This window comes from Oncorhynchus mykiss, chromosome 21 (assembly GCF_057628025.1).
Source record: "Oncorhynchus mykiss isolate SJ-2025 chromosome 21, ASM5762802v1, whole genome shotgun sequence".
Lineage (NCBI taxonomy): Eukaryota > Metazoa > Chordata > Actinopteri > Salmoniformes > Salmonidae > Oncorhynchus > Oncorhynchus mykiss.
Genome location: NC_143042.1, coordinates 45697621 through 45719210, shown reverse-complemented (window position 1 = coordinate 45719210; position 21590 = coordinate 45697621). Strand labels below are relative to the sequence as shown.

Here is a 21590-nt window from a genome sequence, read left to right as displayed (position 1 = left end):
TTTTTAATCCTTTGAATTAGTTCATTCTATTCATTTAAATCTTTTGATTATTCATATCCTTATTTTTTTTATAAATAGATTAGGCTCTTCTGATACCCGAGCTGGCTCCCAACTTTCACCTACAAGAGCCGACTCGTTCGCGAACGACCCATCACTAATAAACTCAGCAAAAAAAGAAAAACGTCCTTTCACTGTCAACTGTGTGTATTTTAAGCAAACTTAACATGTGTAAATATTTGTACGAACATAAGATTCAACAACTGAAACATACACTGAACAAGTTCCACAGACATGTGACTAACAAAAATTTAATAATGTGTCCCTGAACAAAAGGTGGTGTCAAAATCAAAAGTAACAGTCGGTATCTGGTGTGGCCACCAGCTGCATTAGGTACTGCAGTACATCAACTCCTCATGGATTGCACCATATTTGCCAGTTCTTGCTGTGAGATGTTACTCCACTCTTCCACCAAGGCACCTATAAGTTCCCAGACCTTTCTGGGGGGAATGGCTCTAGCACTCACTCTCCGATCCAACAGGTCCCAGACGTGCTCAATGGGATTGAGATCCGGGCTCTTCGCTGGCCATGGAAGAACGCTGACATTCCTGTCTTGCAGGAAAACACACAGAACGAGCAGTATGGCTGGTTGCATTGTCATGCTGGAGGGTCATGTCAGGATGAGCCTACAGGAAGGGTACCACACGAGGGAGGAAGATGTCTTTCCTGTAACACAAAGCGTTGAGATTGCCTGCACTGACAACAAGCTCAGTTCGATTATGCTGTGACACACCGCCCCAGACCATGACGGACCCTCCACCTCTAAATCGATCTCGCTCCAGAGTACAGGCCTCAGTGTAGTGCTCATTCCTTCTACGATAAACACGAATTCGACCCATCACCCCATGTGAGACAAAACCGCGACTCGTCAGTGAAGAGCACTTTTTGCCAATCCTGTCTGGTCCAGTGATGGTGGGTTTGTACCCATAGGCGACGTTGTTGCCGGTGATGTCTGATGAGGACCTGCCTAACAACAGGCTTACAAGCCCTGAGTCCCGCCTCTCTCAGCCTATTGCTGACAGTCTGAGCACTGATGGAGGGATAGTGCGTTCCTGGTGTAATTCGGGCAGTTGTTGTTGCCATCCTGTACCTATCCCATAGGTGTGATGTTCGGATGTACCGATCCTGTGCAGGTGTTGTTACACGTGGTCTGCCACTGCGAGGACGATCAGCTGTCTGTCCTGTCTCCCTGTAGCGCTGTCTTAGGTATCTCACAGTACGGACATTGCAATTTATTGCCCTGGCCACATCTGCAGTCCTCATGCCTCCTTGCAGCATGCCTAAGGCACATTCACGCAGATGAGCAGGGACCCTGGGCATCTTTCTATTGGTGTTTTTCAGAATCAGTAGAAAGGCCTATTTAGTGTCCATAGTTTTCATAACTGTGACCTTAATTGCCTACCGTCTGTAAACTGTTAGTGTCTTAATGACCGTTCCACAGGTGCATGTTCATTCATTGTTTATGGTTCATTGAACAAGCATGGGAAACAGTGTTTAAACCCTTTACAATGAAGATCTGTGAAGTTATTTGGATTTTTACGAATCATCTTTGAAAGACAGCGTCCTGAAAAAGGGACATTTATTTTTTTTGCTGAGTTTAGAAGGTGAGAATGGGAGGAGTGCATTGAATTTACAGTTGTGCTTTCAATCTCCCCATACATAGCCAAAACACACAATAAGGGAATATGAAAATGTATGACATATCCAAAACAGCAGCAGATAAACTTTACTCGAGATCAATAAAAACCTAAACAAGTAGACTGCAGTTTGATTAGCCTACATATAACACAGTAGACTGAAGAGTTCCACTCACATATTTTATATAGCCAAATATAATCAAATGAATCAAAGACATGGTACTTGTGTACACAAGAACTAGGCACTTCCTAAATAAGGCTAACTACCACCAAACTGAAGTACGACAAAGGTAAAAATCTCTAATGTGTGCCTTTGTACAAAGAGAGTCAAAGACCTCAGACTTTGGTTTCCTCATATCGTTCCTCCGCAGTGCTTGAATTGTTTACTTGAGAATACCTATCTGATTTCTCTATGATAGTCCTTCAGTTGTCTTTTTTTAATTGAAAGTCCATTTGGGAAAAACATTTCCTCTGCCATTACTCGGACTTCCTCAACGGTTCTCCTTTTTGTCAACAGTGTCTTGTACCTCCACCGTTAACCGTCCTGACTTGCTTGTACTCTTGCTCTTGTTCACTGTCCATCCAGATTAGTTGTTTTATTCTGTTTCTTCTTGGCATTTAGTGGTGTGAAGTACTTAAGAAAAAATACTTTAAACTACTACTTACATAGTTTTTTTGGGTATCTGTACTTAATTTATATTTTGTTACAACTTGTACTTTTTTTTATTTCACCTTTATTTAACTTGGCAAGTCAGTTAAGAACAAATTCTTATTTACAATGACGCCCTACCAAAAGGCAGAAGGCCTCCTGTGGGGACAGGGGCCTGGGATTAAAAATAAATACAATATAAATATTAGGACAAAACACACATCACAACAAGAGACAACACTACATAAAGACAGACCTAAGACGAGATAGCAAGTCAGCAACACATGACAACACAGCATGGTAGCAACACAACATAACATGGTAGCAGCACAAAATATGGTACAAACATTATTGGGCACAGACAACAGCAAAGGGCAAGAAGGTCGAGACAACAATACATCACACAAAGCAGCCACAACTGTCAGTAAGGTGTCCATGATGGAGTCTTTGAATGAAGAGATTGAGATAAAACTGTCCAGTTTGAATGTTTGTTGCCGCTAGTTCCAGTTGCTACCTGCAGGGAACTGAAAAGAGGAACAACCCAGGGATGTGTGTGCTTTGGAAACCTTTAAGAGAATGTGACTGGCAGAACATGTGTTGTATGTGGAGGATGAAGGCTGCAGTAGATCTCTCAGATAGGGGGGAGTGAGGTCTAAGACTTTTATAAATAAGCATCAACCAGTGGGTCTTGCGACGGGTATACAGAGATGATCCGTTTACAGAGGAGTATAGAGTACAGTGATGTGTCCTATAAGGAGCATTGGTGGCAAATCTGATGGCCGAATGGTAAAGAACATCTAGCCGCCCGAGAGCCCCCTTGCCTGCAGATCTATAACTTATGTCTCCGTAATCTAGCATGGGTAGGATGGTCATCTGAACCAGGGTTAGTTTGGCAGCTGGGGTGAAAGAGGAGCGATTACGATAGAGGAAACCAAGTCTAGATTTAACTTAAGCCTGCAGCTTTGATATGTGCTGAGAGAAGGACAGTGATGAGCAAGTACTTGTATGAGGTGACTACTTCAAGCTCTAAACCCTCAGAGGTAGTAATAACAAATGTGGGAGGAGGGGCATTCTTCTTAACAAACCACATGACCTTTGTTTTGGAGGTGTTCAGAACAAGGTTAAGGGCAGAGAAAGCTTGTTGGACACTAGGAAAGCTTGTTGTAGAGTATTTAACACAAAATCCGGTGAGGGGCCAGCTGAGTATAAGACTATCATCTACATATAAATGGATGAGAGAGCTTCCTACTGCCTGAGCTATGTTGATGTAAATTGAGACATTCCTAAAGAAAATAATGGACTTTTTACTCCATACATTTTCCCTGATACACAAAATACTCATTACATTTCAAATGCTTAGCAGGACAGAGAAATTGATAAGTGTGAATCTCTGGTCATCCCTACTGCCTTTGATGTGGCGGACTCACTAAACACAAATGCTTAATTTGTAAATAATGTCAGTGTTGGCGTGTGCCCCTGGCTATCCGTAAATTTAAAATAAAATAAAAATATTGTGGTTTGCTTAATATAAAAAATGTGAAATTATTTATACTTGTACTTTTACTTTTGATACTTAAGTATATTTTTGCCTTTACAAGTATATTTAAAACCTAATACTTTTAGACTTTTACTCAAGTTGTATTTTATTGGGCGACTTAACTTAATAGAAAATGACTTAAGTAAAAGTGTATCTTTACTTTTACTCAAGTATGACAATTGGGTACTTTTTCCACCACTGTTGGCATTGGTATCCCCCAACAATCCTGTTGTTTGTCCTTAACAGACCATAATCTGCCTCTCAAACTCTGTTATCCTAGCCATGTAATTCTCTTGGCTGCAAAATGAGGAAAGCGTCTGTTCAAATCTGACAAATCACTGAGTGGATTGACTGAAGTATCAATCTGCAAAAAACATTGAGAAGAATGATTTGTCGATTTTAAAACACCATGTTTCAATTGTAAAATAACTGAATCAGTTGGTTTTGACTATTCATTGAGTGCTATTAAGTGAGCACTGAACATATCCACTTCACAAACCTAAATATGGTTACTCGAAGAACACTTGCACTTCCATGGGTTTGCTCTAGGATGTCCTCATCCTCTTTAATCCAATCATCTGCATCATTTACAACTCTCCTTTTCCTTCTCTGTGAAAAGACCAAATAATAAATGAGAATCAATGAAACATTGAAATCAGTTGCCAAAATAATATATGCCTTGAGGATGGAAGAGTGCTTTGGTCTGTTTTATCACGGAGTGCATTGGTGGTTGAAATTAGCCTGGCACCATGAACCTACCATGTCGTATTTTTCTCTAAGGTAAAAATGTCCCTTTAGGTGGCACAATGAAGAATGCTTTTATCAAAGACTATAGGGTAGTGGTTTTCAAACCTCTCCTTGGGGACCCCACCCAGATGCTTCACAATTTTGTTGTAGTCTTGACCCAACTCCCCTATTCAAGGGCTTGATGCTTAGGTGACTAGATGAAGCAGGTGAGCTAGCTATGGAATAGTTCAAATACATGAAACGGCTGCGGGTCCCCGAAGACAGATTTAAACCCGCCTGCTTATAGGGGATGCTTTGAGTATCCATACAGTAATAACACTAATTCATTCAGTGCCTCCTGGTGGTACCTTTGGGAAGTAACATAACCTTTCAGTTTTTCTAAGCCGAAACTACTGCATTGAAAATTCAGGAAAACCTTCTCACACACACACACATTTGAATAAACCATAGTATTATAGGGCAGAAAGGCTAAGGCACAAGAAAATAATTAATCCATTCGCATTACAAAGGATTTGGAGGTAGATATATTGCTTTATTTTCAACTCAACCGAAAAAGAAAACGTAACAAGTAGAAACGATGTATATAAACCAAGGACTACTGATGCCATGTATTGGTCATTGAGAGGCTTTGAAGCCACCAGTCAGCCATATGGCACTCCCTAGTAGGAGCAGTCCTCCATAGGAATGAAAGGGATTCTACAGTAGTTTAAATGTTAAGGACAAAATTACATGTATTTAAGTATTTTTGTTGTTGTAGTGGGGACGGTAACATTAGTACTCTAAAAATAAATGTACTTTAAGGAAAATGTTCATATATTTTCTCACTTAATTTTTATGCTAAATAGGGGAGTGCCAAGATGGGGGCAAGGTGGTAGCGCCCCCTATCAATCATATGGAGTATACAGTATAACTCGTTTGAGTAGATCACACTTGTAATAATCACTGAATTGATCAAAAAGACAGCAACAAGTTCGAATACCTGCCCCACTCATTTACACCACTCACAAAAACATAATCCAAATCGTGTTTCACTATACTGTGTACAGTATAAAGGAAATCATATTTGAATACCTGACCCACTCATTTACCCCACCCACAAAAACATAATCCAAATCGTGTTTCACTATACTGTGTACAGTATAAAGGAAATCATATTTGAAATAAAGTGGATGATTTTTGACATGGTAAAGAAACACTGGCATATGACTATGCTTAATTGTTTTAGTGAAAAAGTCAAAAATGTCAGTAGTAACAGTTCCACCACCACTTAAGGGCACATGAAGTATCACAGCTAGCCAGTGGTGTAATCGGTGACTGATGGTGACTTATTCGACCCATCAATTGTGATCACCAAATCAATGTTCCATCACCACTATGTTGTAAGCGTGTTCTTTTTGCACTGCTGTCATGTTTGCTGGTGCAGATGTACCTCGCTCATCTTTCACAGTGGCCACGCATTTCATTGTAGAGATCTGTTGAGCCAAACTGTCCCTCAACGCCTCTCCGCTGGTCTCATTGGACGCTAGCCACTCCTTCAGAGCCTCTGTCACCTTGCTTCCATCCTCAATCTTCACTGGCTCCAGCAAGTCTCCCGACCTGAGGCAGATGTTATGCAGCACGGTGCACACCGCCAGCACTTTGGGGATGAAGCTTGGGTGGAGCTCAAGAGGCTGCAGGAAGATCATGTGCCAGCGCTTCTTCATGATGCCGAAGGTCCTCTCGATGGAGGAGAGAGCCATGGCGTGGTGCTGGTTGAACTGGACGTGCACCGGGTTCTGGTCAGACTTTGAATAGGGTGTGATGATGCACACAGGCGTCTGTAGGCAAGGGTACCCGCCGTCGCCTAGGAGGAAGCATCCAGGTGGAGGGTAGAGGGCACATTTGTAAAGGGGACTGTGCCTCAGGATCCTCACGTCGGTCATAGACCCAGGCAGCCCCGCAAAGACGTCGATGAAGCTGCCCGTGTGGTCGCAGACCCCTTGGAAGTTGATGGTGGGGAGGGCCTTCTCAGGGAGGGGCTGGTCACCTGGACGCTGTTGGGGTTGCGGTACACCGGGGATCTTGACCCTGACGTGGCACCCACCTATGGCCCCCACAGCCTTCTCAAACACCGGGTGACGGGCCAGTCTGCCGAACCCTTGCACCGTGAGAGCCAGCTCGCCTGAAGAGGGCTTGTTTACAATCTTCAGAGAGAGCTTGACCAGTTTGTCCGCAACGTCGCGGACGATGCTGGTAGCATTGGACAGAGGGATTCCGAAAGTCTCCGAGACAGTTTTATAGGAGGTCCCGTGGGCCAACCAGTAAATAAAGACGAGGATCTTGAATGTTGCCGTCTGTCTGTCTTGACCAGTCAGGGCCAAGGAGAACAGATAATTCAGAGATTCCCTCTTCAATCGGTAGTCGGGATACGTGTCTCGTTCAGGATCACAGAAGACTTTGAGGATGGGAGTGGAGGGATTCAGCTTACTGCACTGAAGTAGCCCTCCGTTCTGTAAGAAGACGACCAACTGTATGTAAGTAAACACGTAGAGGGACTTGGTAGCCTGCCTGGTAGTCAGAGGCCTATGTCGATACAACACGCCACTTCTGTACATTCAAAAAGCTTCATGAGTGTTTTTTTAGTTTTTTTTATGTGTCGGTCTTTGTTGTCTTTTTAGGGGATTGAGTTAGTTGTTCATTTCCAGATGCTGCTGGACCTTTGGAGACACTTCGATGACTGGGACAGGTTCACTTCTTGAAGAACTTTTCCATTGTTTGGGTTTGATTATTTGACTGTTGTATTTTACTTCCCTTTCCCATCTTTTGTCATGTCTCTGATTAGTTTTTTTTTATGACCAAAACATGGCTCAATAGATTTGTGTATCTCACAACCAACCATCTCAACAGCATGTGTGTTTGTATCACATAGGCCTGAACTAAGATTTAAACATTTTAAAAAACTCTGATGGAAAGTGGACTGACCTGATGCTGGGTCATTGATGATCCTGGAGTTTCTTCCTCTGTTCTGTCGTCTCGCCACAGGCTTTGGCTCCACTCCTTATAAAACACCATGTCCTCTTTGGGACACAGCTGCTCATCTGAAACAGACACAGGTGCCATTACAGTAAATACAACTTGTGAAAGTCACTTCAAAAAGCTTCATATGTACAGTCTGGGCAAAAGGTTATGCACTATTCTCAAACATAGAACTGTGATACGTCAAACTGTCACACTCACCTGTCACTGGAGATGGTGTGTCATGTTCTGTGTCATCATTTATTTCCTTCTTGATGCGAAGTACTTTCATTCCATCCTTCTCCATGGTAACAACTTTTAACAATTTCCACTGAAAATGTTACAAAAATTAATTTACAGGAAGTGCAGTGCAGATGTAAAGTTTGGTAACAGAATGCAGGTAAAATCTGTTTTTTTATGTTACTAAATTTTCCAAAAACTCTTAAATATCTAACTTTGAATTAAGACAGAATGATGTCTGCAGAAAGAATGACACCTTCAAATAAAAAAATAAAAAAACGATTTTAGTTATTGAACTACAGTAAATTAAGTGGATTAACACCCTATAACACAATTATAGTGACAGAATGACATCATGGGTCTCTGATTTGTGCTACACAGAAATGTATAATTACGAATGTCATTCTCTTCATGGTACAAAAATATAATATCATTTTGAGTATTATTCCACATACTGGCTACCACATTTGGTTGGTCCCGGCTTGACCAAATCTGTACCAATCATGGACGTCTATGTTTCACAAGTTTGGACATCACAGTACAAATCGGTACAAGAACACAAAACTGCAGTAAAAAAAATTAAGAAAAAATATGAGAGTGAATTCTTGACAGCTTCAGATGGTGCCTGCTCTTGGTGAAGGCCTCTATTCATCTGGCAGCCGAGTTAGATGGTACTAGGGAGGGACAGGTTAGATGATGGCAGAGTTAGCTAGCCGGTCCTGACGTTGTTCTCAGTCCCCAGCCCTCGGTAGCCACAGGACGACTCCTCCACTAGTGATGTGTAACATCCACTTGGGTGACGCTTCTTCTGCTGCCGATACGGCGCTAAAAACTCACCTCACGTCAGTCCAGTGTATAAAGCCACCCTCACTACAAGGGAGCCCTCTGCCATCTCCACACTGTAGTCCACTCACTTTGGCTAGGTTAAACTAGAAGCGGTGCTGAATGCATCTCTGTAATGCAAACAGTAGTCAGGCAGCTAAGCAAAGCAAACAAATCAATCTGCCATTCCATTGGTCAAGGACAGTAAACATATTCGCTAGAAATTCAATGAGTTATCAAACACACAAAAAGATATTACAATTTAAAAAACAACACTTAAATCAACTAAATATGTACAATATTTTACAGGAGTTCTCCAACTGTACTGAGCTACCCTCTACTTTTCCCTACGGTTGTCCAAACTTGTGAAAGAGATGTCTATGATTGGTTCAGATGTGGATTGACCAAATTTCAACTACTTTTCAACGTCCATGGAAACCTGGTGCTCAGTGGGTGAGGTGGCTGGTTACAGTAAATAGAAAGAGAGGGGACTCATGGGTAGGCGTCAGTAAGAGCCAAGAGAAGTGACATTAATTGGAGAGAAACAGAAGAGAGACAGGGAGAGTGAGGGGGTTGTCCAGACTGTTTTCACACTCTTGCTGTGAACCCCACTGGACAGAAAAATAAATAAATAAAGTTATGAGCTGAACATAACAGTTATACCAGTGGAAGGCAGGACAGTAGCAGGAGACACTATGAGCTGAACATAACAGTTATACCAGTGGAAGGCAGGACAGTAGCAGGAGACACTATGAGCTGAACATAACAGTTATACCAGTGGAAGGGAAGACAGTAGCAGGAGACACTATGAGCTGAACATAACAGTTATACCAGTGGAAGGGAAGACAGTAGCAGGAGACACTATGAGCTGAACATAACAGTTATACCAGTGGAAGGGAAGACAGTAGCAGGAGACACTATGAGCTGAACATAACAGTTATACCAGTGGAAGGGAAGACAGTAGCAGGAGACACTATGAGCTGAACATAACAGTTATACCAGTGGAAGGGAAGACAGTAGCAGGAGACACTATGAGCTGAACATAACAGTTATACCAGTGGAAGGGAAGACAGTAGCAGGAGACACTATGAGCTGAACATAACAGTTATACCAGTGGAAGGCAGGACAGTAGCAGGAGACACTATGAGCTGAACATAACAGTTATACCAGTGGAAGGGAAGACAGTAGCAGGAGACACTATGAGCTGAACATAACAGTTATACCAGTGGAAGGCAGGACAGTAGCAGGAGACACTATGAGCTGAACATAACAGTTATACCAGTGGAAGGGAAGACAGTAGCAGGAGACACTATGAGCTGAACATAACAGTTATACCAGTGGAAGGGAAGACAGTTGCAGGAGACACTATGAGCTGAACATAACAGTTATACCAGTGGAAGGGAAGACAGTAGCAGGAGACACTATGAGCTGAACATAACAGTTATACCAGTGGAAGGCAGGACAGTAGCAGGAGACACTATGAGCTGAACATAACAGTTATACCAGTGGAAGGAAAGACAGTAGCAGGAGACACTATGAGCTGAACATAACAGTTATACCAGTGGAAGGGAAGACAGTAGCAGGAGACACTATGAGCTGAACATAACAGTTATACCAGTGGAAGGCAGGACAGTAGCAGGAGACACTATGAGCTGAACATAACAGTTATACCAGTGGAAGGGAAGACAGTAGCAGGAGACACTATGAGCTGAACATAACAGTTATACCAGTGGAAGGGAAGACAGTAGCAGGAGACACTATGAGCTGAACATAACAGTTATACCAGTGGAAGGCAGGACAGTAGCAGGAGACACTATGAGCTGAACATAACAGTTATACCAGTGGAAGGGAAGACAGTTGCAGGAGACACTATGAGCTGAACATAACAGTTATACCAGTGGAAGGCAGGACAGTAGCAGGAGACACTATGAGCTGAACATAACAGTTATACCAGTGGAAGGGAAGACAGTAGCAGGAGACACTATGAGCTGAACATAACAGTTATACCAGTGGAAGGGAAGACAGTTGCAGGAGACACTATGAGCTGAACATAACAGTTATACCAGTGGAAGGCAGGACAGTAGCAGGAGACACTATGAGCTGAACATAACAGTTATACCAGTGGAAGGGAAGACAGTAGCAGGAGACACTATGAGCTGAACATAACAGTTATACCAGTGGAAGGCAGGACAGTAGCAGGAGACACTATGAGCTGAACATAACAGTTATACCAGTGGAAGGGAAGACAGTTGCAGGAGACACTATGAGCTGAACATAACAGTTATACCAGTGGAAGGCAGGACAGTAGCAGGAGACACTATGAGCTGAACATAACAGTTATACCAGTGGAAGGGAAGACAGTAGCAGGAGACACTATGAGCTGAACATAACAGTTATACCAGTGGAAGGGAAGACAGTAGCAGGAGACACTATGAGCTGAACATAACAGTTATACCAGTGGAAGGGAAGACAGTAGCAGGAGACACTATGAGCTGAACATAACAGTTATACCAGTGGAAGGCAGGACAGTAGCAGGAGACACTATGAGCTGAACATAACAGTTATACCAGTGGAAGGGAAGACAGTAGCAGGAGACACTATGAGCTGAACATAACAGTTATACCAGTGGAAGGGAAGACAGTAGCAGGAGACACTATGAGCTGAACATAACAGTTATACCAGTGGAAGGGAAGACAGTAGCAGGAGACACTATGAGCTGAACATAACAGTAGGCTGGTGGAAGGGAAGACAGTAGCAGGAGACACTATGAGCTGAACATAACAGTTATACCAGTGGAAGGCAGGACAGTAGCAGGAGACACTATGAGCTGAACATAACAGTAGGCTGGTGGAAGGGAAGACAGTAGCAGGAGACACTATGAGCTGAACATAACAGTTATACCAGTGGAAGGCAGGACAGTAGCAGGAGACACTATGAGCTGAACATAACAGTTATACCAGTGGAAGGGAAGACAGTAGCAGGAGACACTATGAGCTGAACATAACAGTTATACCAGTGGAAGGCAGGACAGTAGCAGGAGACACTATGAGCTGAACATAACAGTTATACCAGTGGAAGGGAAGACAGTAGCAGGAGACACTATGAGCTGCACATAACAGTTATACCAGTGGAAGGGAAGACAGTTGCAGGAGACACTATGAGCTGAACATAACAGTTATACCAGTGGAAGGGAAGACAGTAGCAGGAGACACTATCAGCTGAACATAACAGTTATACCAGTGGAAGGCAGGACAGTAGCAGGAGACACTATGAGCTGAACATAACAGTTATACCAGTGGAAGGCAGGACAGTAGCAGGAGACACTATGAGCTGAACATAACAGTTATACCAGTGGAAGGGAAGACAGTAGCAGGAGACACTATGAGCTGAACATAACAGTTATACCAGTGGAAGGCAGGACAGTAGCAGGAGACACTATGAGCTGAACATAACAGTTATACCAGTGGAAGGCAGGACAGTAGCAGGAGACACTATGAGCTGAACATAACAGTTATACCAGTGGAAGGGAAGACAGTAGCAGGAGACACTATGAGCTGAACATAACAGTTATAACAGTGGAAGGCAGGACAGTAGCAGGAGACACTATGAGCTGAACATAACAGTTATACCAGTGGAAGGGAAGACAGTAGCAGGAGACACTATGAGCTGAACATAACAGTTATACCAGTGGAAGGCAGGACAGTAGCAGGAGACACTATGAGCTGAACATAACAGTTATACCAGTGGAAGGGAAGACAGTAGCAGGAGACACTATGAGCTGAACATAACAGTTATACCAGTGGAAGGGAAGACAGTAGCAGGAGACACTATGAGCTGAACATAACAGTTATACCAGTGGAAGGCAGGACAGTAGCAGGAGACACTATGAGCTGAACATAACAGTTATACCAGTGGAAGGCAGGACAGTAGCAGGAGACACTATGAGCTGAACATAACAGTTATACCAGTGGAAGGCAGGACAGTAGCAGGAGACACTATGAGCTGAACATAACAGTTATACCAGTGGAAGGGAAGACAGTAGCAGGAGACACTATGAGCTGCACATAACAGTTATACCAGTGGAAGGGAAGACAGTAGCAGGAGACACAACTGTGGTTTGTGTCTACTATGATTTCCTATTGTAGCCAATTCAGTTGCAGTCATTTTGCAAATACTTTTTTGGTCATTCTGTTACCGATTTGGAAACAGTGACACGTTTTAATCACTAAATAAATCATAAACTAAATGATCAGTAAACTACAACTAATTGGTAGCTCTACCTTTAATTGTTACTTCTGTAAACTTTCATAATCTTCCCACTTAAAGATATGTGGTGTTTTGGTAAAAATATAACAATATATTTCTTAAACTTACAGGCTAATGATTTCTGCAAAACTACATTTAAATGTTGATATTAGTTGGTAGTGGTAACATTGTGTTTTGATGCATTTCAAATACCTTGTAAGACGTTTTCTGCTAGATGTCGTTTAAGAAAACATCCACTCCACTTGTTCCACTTAAACTACTGCCCAGCTGAACAGCACCTTATCATCTGAAGCTGTGGAAGACGATTGCCCAAGATGTGCCAGATCTCTACATTGGTTTTGTTTGTTTTCACAGCATCTTTGTGATTCTCTTTGTATTATTATTAGTAGTAGTATTAGTAGTAGTAGTAATAGTAGTAGTAGGAGGTTGACCGATAAATCGGATTTGCCGATTAATTATGGCCGATTTCAAGTTAACATAATCTGTATTTTTGGACACCGATCATGGCTGATTACACTGCACTCCACGAGGAGACTGCGTGGCAGGCTGACCACCTGTTATGCAAGTGCAGCAAGGAGCCAAGGTAAGGTGCTAGCTAACATTAAACTTATCTTATAAAAAACAATCAATCTTAACTACACATGGTTGATGATATTACTAGTTTATCTAGCTTGTCCTGCGTTGCATATAATCAATGTGGTGCCTGTTAATTTATCATTGAATCACAGCCTACTTCGCCAAACTGGTGATTTAACAAGCGCATTCGTGAAAAAAGCACTGTCGTTACTGCCGTTTCTTTACAATGTGTACTTAACCATAAACATCAATGCCTTTCTTAAAATCAATACACAAGTATACATTTTTAAACCTGCATATTTAGGTAATATTGCCTCTTTTAACTAGGGAAATTGTGTCAATTCTCTTGCGTTCTGTGCAAGCAGAGTCAGGGTATATGCAGCAGTTTGGGCCGCCTTGCTCGTTGCGAACTGTCTGAAGACCATTTCTTCCAAACAAAGACCGTAATTAATTTGCCAGAATTATTCATAATTATGACATGACATTGAAGGTTGTGCAATGTAACAGCAATATTTAGACTTATGGATGCCATAAGTTGGATAAAATACAAAACGGTTCCGTATTTCACTGAAAGAATAAACATCTTGTTTTCGAAATGATAGTTTCCGGATTTGACCATTTAATGACCTACGGCTCGTATTTCTGTGTGTTATTATATTATAATTAAGTCTATGATTTGATAGAGCAGGCTGACTGAGCGGTGGTAGGCAGCAACAGGCTCGTAAGCATTCATTCAAACAGCACTTTCCTGCATTTGCCAGCAGCTCTTCGCTGTGCTTCAAGCATTGCGCTGTTTATGACTTCAAGACTATCAACTCCCGAGATTAGGCTGGCAATACTAAAGTACCTATTAGAACATGCAATAGTCAAAGGTATATGAAATACAAATGGTATAGAGAGAAATAGTCCTATAATAACTACAACCTAAAACGTTTTACCTGGGAATATTGAAGACTCATGTTAAAAGGAACCACCAGCTTTCACATGTTCTGAGCAAGGAACTTAAACATTAGCTTTCTTACATGGCACATATTGCACTTTTCCTTTCTTCTCCAACACTTTGTTTTTGCATTATTTAAACCAAATTGAACATGTTTCTTTATTTATTTGAGACTAAATAGATTTTATTTATGTATTATATTAAGTTAAAATAAGTGTTCATTCAGTATTGTTGTAATTGACATTTTTTACAAATATAGATATAAAAAAATCGACGATTAATCAGCTTTTTGGGGTCTTCCAATAGTCAGTTTCGGCGTTGAAAAATCATAATCGGTCGACCTCTAGTAGTAGTAGTAGTAAGATCCATTTTCCATGTTTGACCAGAAATCAGTCTTTGCTTATTGCTAATTTTTAGGATGGAAAATGGTTGAAACATTTATATATGCCTTCATTTAGCCTCTTAGCTTTCATTTGACACCAAATGTAATGTACTCCTATGAAGTAATAATTAGTACTCATGGGCCTTTTACATGGAAATGCCCGTATACAAACCTGGGATTGGCCAGCCGGATCCTGAGATTGCAGCCCTGCACCTGTCTTCTCTCCCTTTCCATCGTCTTTTGTGTGGACAAGTTCATCTATACAATTACCATAAACAAAAGAAACCATAAAATACATGTTTAATTATTTGCCAAAAAATAAATCGTGTAACAAAGCAAATGCAATCAACTTAGTTTCCAACCATCCACACGAGTTACATTTCCTGCCATCAGCTTCATGACGAGCGACAGAACGCTGCTTTGCCGCCATCGACTTTCCTTCCAAAATTTGCAGCTTCTTTTTATTAGACTCGTTTTCGACTTTTAATGCTTCGTTCTCCAGTTTACTTTTGGACAACTGTTGGCGAAGGACCACGGCGCTGTCCTCTACCAGTCGGACTATTTCCACGACCGCTGCCGTCACTACCGCGTTCATGAGGGAGGTTAGCTGACTTTGAAAGTGGCCAGCATTCTCCATTGTCATTTGCTAATAAATCTTAAACTTATTTTTTTAGAAAACAACAATAATGTGATGAATTGTCATCAAAACCTACACGTATTCACATTGTCTTCTACCTTTGCCTGGCAAATTGTAAACAATGCTTCTGCACGACTTCCTATTTGGGGAGGAGCTATTGACGAGTTGGTCATGCAGTAAGTATGGTGTGGTGCAAGTACCAAAAGGAATTTAGAATTTTATCATTTCAATTTGAGATTAAGATTTTAAAATGCATTTAAAATGTACTTGCACAACTATAAAGCAAGCAACAATGAGGTCACTGGTCAAACAATATTATATTAACTTCATAGGCTACAAATTGTCTTTCTATCTTAAAATGTGCCTTCCCACTGTAATCTCAATATTAATCAATTACAGTATATTTAGAATACCAGTATAAATGTTTTTTAAAAACACACATTTAAAACATGTCAATAAGCTTATTTTATCTGTTAAGATGTATTTAATTAATGAGTCAAATAACATTATTCAATAGAAAATGAACAGAAAGAAAATAACATTTTAATAAATCTGACAGTCCTCTACGAACAGTACGTTGGTATCACAGTACCACACATCTATGGTTGCGACATGAATCATCACTGAGGTAGCATGTCAAATAAAAACAATGACTCTACACCCACATTGCATTGCCATTTTGACTCATTTTCCAGATTCCAGGATTTGAATGCTGGGCAACCCCAGCTCTGTCCGAACCACTTCTCGCCATAATGATGCTCTTGATTTTGATCTCTGGCCTCAGGTCTACAAAAGGCATCTTCCCAAGCGCCTCTGCAAATCCTGCCAAATGAAAATTCATTTATATTGGAAACTATTCGCACCACCCCGGTTTGGGTTTCATTTTCACTTTGAGTCACCCGGATCCCTTATTTGTGATGTTGGTGTTGGAAATTCCCCTTCTTCCTCAGTTTCTCCAGCAAAACTTTCCACTGTCTCGAGGCTACGTCGAGACTTAAAGAAATAAGCCATTTCAGTATTCTCTTTCCCATGCTGTTTCGATTGGCACTCTCTACATACAAATATACATACTGGTCTTGACGGAAGGAAAAAAACAAATTGGGAGTGAGGTTCTCGTCTGCACTGTTCAAATGATTATCCGTCTTAGTTGTTTAAGTTCAGATAGTGATTGAACGAACCGTACACATATCCATAACAACATACATTTCGAAAACCGTTTCGCAAGGGATGATTTATGTTTCTAAACGTTGAAACATCGCATCATAATTGTAGTTCACGCGCAGCCAACCATGGGCGGAGCTAACCGCTGTAAACCCTATCGATAAGAAGAAAGGTTTTCGAGAGCAAGCTAGCTACCTTTACCAGGAGCTGGAAATCCGACATGACGACGACAAATGGAACATTGTCGATCCCCGCTGTCGACAGTAATTTGTAATTTGTAATTTATTTTTGTTAGATTCATTCAACAGTTTCAGTGCTTTGTTGTCAGTGGTGGAAAAAGTACCCAATTATCATACTTGAGTAAAAGTAAAGATGCCTTAATAGAAAATAACTCAAGTGGAAGTCACCCAGTAAAATACTACTTGAGTAAAAGTCTAAAAGTATTTAAATATATGTAAGTATCAAAAGTGAATGTAATTGCAAAAATATACTTTAGTATCAAAAGTAAAAGTATAAATAATTTCAAATTACTTATATTAAGCAAACCAAGATGGCACAATTTTTGTTTTTTATTTATTTATCGATAGCCAGGGGGACACTCCAACATTGACATCATTTACAAACCAAGCATTTATGTTTTGGGAGTCTCTTGATGTTCTCTTGATGAGTGCGTGAATTGGACCATTTTCCTGTCCTGCTAAGCATTCGAAATGTAATGAGTACTTTTAGGTGTCAGGGAAAATGTATGGAGTAAAAAGTAAAAAAGATACCACATATTGTTACAAGATACCACAAAAAACTACTTAAGTAGTTATTTAAAGTATTTTTACTTAAGTACTTTACACCACTGTCCGTTCTCAAATTTAATCTTGGACACCTCCAGCCGAAGTTTAAAATGTGCCATCCTCTACAATTCCCAGTCGTTCCAGGACCACAATTTTCAAAAGTGGGTTCAAGACAGATGTTAGCTGAGTTGTTAAATAGTCACAATTCGCCATAATTGTATTTTTATACAATGACACGTATGTGAATGTATGAACATGCTAAGTCCTTTGAACGTTCTGCTGCTAGCTTCTTTCCTTAGCATGCCTGTCAAGGAAAGAAATCAACATATAAGCATTGCCACCATAGAGAAAGGAACACTGCCATCTACCGGATAGAAACTGGTCGCACAGGTGCCTTCCTAAAACTACTTTGGGCAGACAGCTCTTGCGGTCAGAAGTAAGCAAATCAAGGTTCATCAAATTTTGATTCTAATACCCCATTGTAAACTTGAAACCCTGTTCTTTTATACTACTCTGGAAAAAGTTACAAAAACCAAAAGGTGAACGAGTATACGTCGTTTTAGACATGCACTTTTGCCTCATTGAAGAAAGAGGGTTCAGGTTCTGAAGTCCAAGGTAAATTGGCAGTGGCAGATTTTACACAGCTGTGCAGTGTGCAAATGTGTACCATGGTTATCTCTGACATAACCTATAGACTTTGAGACTGCAGAGGAGAACACATAACTCTTTTATAGTCAGGTTGATCTTACACAATTCTAGTCAAAACCTGTATGTCGTTGTTGAACGCATAGAGGTCCTCTCTGTCTCTATCTACTCCGCTACAATGGTGTCTGGGAGGTTGTTGATGTCCATGGCCCTCCTCATTCTCTGTGGGTGTCAGGGCACACACAGTGGTAATGTGCTGGTCTTTCCTGGGGAGTTCAGTCACTGGCTCAACATGCGTGTGATCCTGGAAGAACTAGTGGAGCGAAACCATAGTGTCACAGTGCTGGTTTGCTCTGCCTCACCTTCAGTCAACTATACCAAACCAGAGGGTTTCAGCTTCAAGGTGTATAATGTTCCTTTTGAGAGACATGATTTGGAGTCTCTCCAGGAGGACTTCCTAAACTTCTGGATATACGAGGCTCAGAACGCCTCAATGTTGCAGGTGGGCCTGAAGATCCGGGAAGTGTTGGGAAGTATGACAGCTCTACATCTCAACATGTGTGATGCCATGTTCCACAACAAAGAGCTTATGGACACACTGAGACAGTGGGAGTTTGACGCAGTCCTTTCTGATCCAATGATGCCATGCAGTGACTTAATGGCAGATGCTCTTAACGTGCCTTTCATTATCTCGCTGAGGTTTACATTTGGCATGACTATGGAGAGGCACTGCGGGCAGATACCAGCGCCCCCCTCTTTTGTTCCTGCCCCCCCTTTGACGTACACAGACCAAATGAGTTTTTTTGAGCGGGTTCACAATTTTGTTACGTACATGATACATTCTAGCTTTTTCTCTATACACTGCCTACAGACCATTGATAAGTACTACAGTGGCATCAAGGGTAAGTTGATCAGAATTTGTCAAAAAGTTGGAAGGGTCCTTGCACCACAAGCTCAATCTCAGGTTTTGGTTTTTAGAAAGATTGGAATATCTACAAGAGGAATGTAATATCATGACTTGGTTTATTTGTGTATATATTTGATTAAGTGGATAAGCTAAATCAAGTTAGGTACTCCTTTGACAGAGCTCTGATTGAAGCAGTGCTTTCCCCATTGATGTTATATATAGGGCTAGGTCTACACTCTACTGAAGCTGTTCTGTGTGCAAATCTGCAACATGTTTGTTATCGAATGATTCATATGCACAATGGCTTTTCTAGTACAATAACTGTAACATTCTGAGAGAGAGAATCCGCTGTAAAAGTTGTAACAATATAATTACTGATTAGCTTGTATAGCTTTTGTGGACCACTTATTCAGCAGTACTGCGTCTAATTCATAATGCATCTCGACATTTATCAGGCAGACCTACGACTTTATGCGAGATCTTGGGGAAGGCAGATATCTGGTTGATACGGACCTACTGGGACTTTGAGTATCCTCGACCTTTCCTTCCCAACTTTAAATTTGTGGGAGGCCTTCACTGCAAACCTGCAAAACTCCTTTCAAAAGTAAGGCTTTTCAACACAAACGTATCGACTGTCTTACAAGATGATCTATTATCTACAGTCTATTGGGCTGATAACATTGAACCATAAGGAAACAGATTGTGTTGAATTTCAGGCCATGGAGGACTTTGTGCAGAGTTCAGGAGATGATGGAATCGTGGTGTTTTCCCTGGGATCCATGATCAAGAACCTCACTAAAGAGAGGGGAAACACCATAGCCACTGCATTGGGACAAATACCACAGAAGGTTAGTCTGTTGCTTTAAAAAAAAAAAAAAAAAGCTTTGTAACATTGTTATAAGTAGAGGTGTCATCGTCTCCTTGATCCCGATATTGGATCCATTTGTACGATTCAAACCAGCTAGCTTACACTTTGCATTTGGCCATCAGGGAGCCTTCAAAAAAACATAGCTTCTTGTTATAAGTACCGTTTCATTGCAGGTTCTCATTCATATTCCTGTTTTCTCACCATAGGTGCTGTGGAGATACAGTGGGGAGAAACCAGAGACTCTCGCCCCCAACACAAGAGTTTATGAATGGATTCCACAAAATGATTTACTTGGTGATATGTCTTTCTTGATAACAGTCATAAACATATAAACATTCCTTGCGTACAACAGTGTTCAACAACCCTGCTTCCTCTCGTTGTGCTGTATCAAAAAGGTCATCCAAAGACCAAAGCCTTTGTCACCCACGGTGGGACTAACGGACTATATGAATCCATTTACCATGGAGTCCCAATGGTGGGCATCCCCTTGTTCGCTGACCAGCCAGACAATATCATCCACATGAAAAACAAGGGAGCTGCTGTAATGGTGGACTTCAACAAGATGACATCCAAAGACCTTGTGGATGGCCTCAACAGTGTGATCAATGATCCATCGTAAGTCACAAATACACAACTGGTTTCCTCACGCCAACCTTTTGGGCAACTGTTGAAAATGTGCAGTGAAATAACTGTCTCTATTCCCCTTTCACCAGGTATAAAGCAAGCATGATGAGGCTGTCAAGAATCCACCACGACCAACCAATGAAACCCTTGGATACAGCTGTGTTCTGGATCGAGTTTGTGATGCGTAACAAAGGGGCTAAGCACTTGAGGGTGGAGGCCCATAACCTGAGCTGGTACCAGTACCACTCTCTAGATGTGGCAGCTGCTCTGCTCACCATAGTGGCACTTGTCATAGTTGTATCCATTAAAACATGCATTTTCTGCTTCCGCAAGTGCTGCAAGAAAACTAAATCGAGACAGAAGACAGAGTGACCCCTTGAAATAATGTGAAAGGGTCATTCCACCAAATTAGTACCTTGTTGGGTAGTGTAACTTCGTGAAAAACAAATGTTTTATTTCACCTCATTTTAACATTCTGTCACAAATATGCATGTTGAACTTTAATTGAAAAAATGTTTTGCCCATCAAGGTTAAATGAAAAAAATACTAATTATTAATTGCCAAATCAAGTATAGCCGAGTTGACTGTAACAGGGTTGATGATGTCGTCTAAAATCTGCCATAAATCCCGTTGCGACAGGTAATCAAAGCTTGTTGTGTGCAACAGGGAGAACCGAAGACAGAAGATAAGAGTGACCACCTGGAATAATGTTAATGTCAGGTATTATTGCAGTGAAAGAATCATGTGCACGTCTGTGAAGTCTTAAATACTATTTGAATGCATTCACATGCTTTGAACTTGTTGAGAAATACTGATTGGCTAATACCCTACAAACTGTGTCAACTATAAACCAAAAGCACAGCTATCATACTTGTAAACCAATCGTAGTGTTCCAAATCCATATGAATAGATTGTTCTTTATAAATAATGGTTTGTTGTTACATTTAACTGCCAAAAATGCTGTTATGGAGGGAATTTACTTAGTACACGTGTCAATTCCACCGAGGGCCGAGTGTCTGCAGGTTTTCACTCCTCTCTTGTACTTGATTGATGAATTAAGGTCACTAATTAGTAAAGAACTCCCCTCACCTGGTTGTCTAGGTCTTAATTGAAATG

At 41.2% G+C, this 21590-nt stretch overlaps 2 protein-coding genes across 8 annotated transcripts; one reads left to right on the top strand and one right to left on the bottom strand.

Moving 5' to 3' along the window:
• Positions 1-5138: 5138 nt before the first annotated feature.
• LOC110500687 (uncharacterized) lies at positions 5139-16789 on the bottom strand. Of its 3 annotated transcripts, none has more exons than XM_021578189.3 (5): positions 16150-16789; positions 15020-15105; positions 7844-7952; positions 7589-7704; positions 5139-7116 (listed from the first exon to the last, which is right to left on the bottom strand). In XM_021578189.3, the coding sequence occupies exons 1-5, from the start codon at positions 16160-16162 to the stop codon at positions 5983-5985; spliced, it is 1458 nt and encodes a 485-aa protein (XP_021433864.3). In that variant the 5' UTR covers positions 16163-16789; the 3' UTR covers positions 5139-5982. The 3 variants fall into 3 exon arrangements, with proteins under 3 accessions (XP_021433864.3, XP_021433863.3, XP_021433861.3); XM_021578188.3 differs by lacking the exon at positions 16150-16789 and adding an exon at positions 15210-15640; XM_021578186.3 differs by lacking the exon at positions 16150-16789 and adding an exon at positions 15226-15640.
• On the top strand, positions 16516-21562 carry LOC110500688 (UDP-glucuronosyltransferase 2B15). 5 transcript variants are annotated; one of them, XM_090214783.1, is made up of 6 exons: positions 16516-17099; positions 19438-19586; positions 19699-19830; positions 20057-20144; positions 20246-20465; positions 20564-21562. In XM_090214783.1, exons 3-6 carry the CDS (start codon positions 19702-19704, stop codon positions 20844-20846), a joined length of 720 nt encoding a protein of 239 aa, XP_090070909.1. In that variant the 5' UTR covers positions 16516-17099; positions 19438-19586; positions 19699-19701; the 3' UTR covers positions 20847-21562. The 5 variants fall into 5 exon arrangements, with proteins under 5 accessions (XP_090070909.1, XP_021433867.1, XP_021433866.1 ...); XM_021578192.3 differs by having other exon boundaries at positions 16755-16915; XM_021578191.3 differs by having other exon boundaries at positions 16760-16908.
• The last annotated feature ends 28 nt before the right edge of the window (positions 21563-21590 follow it).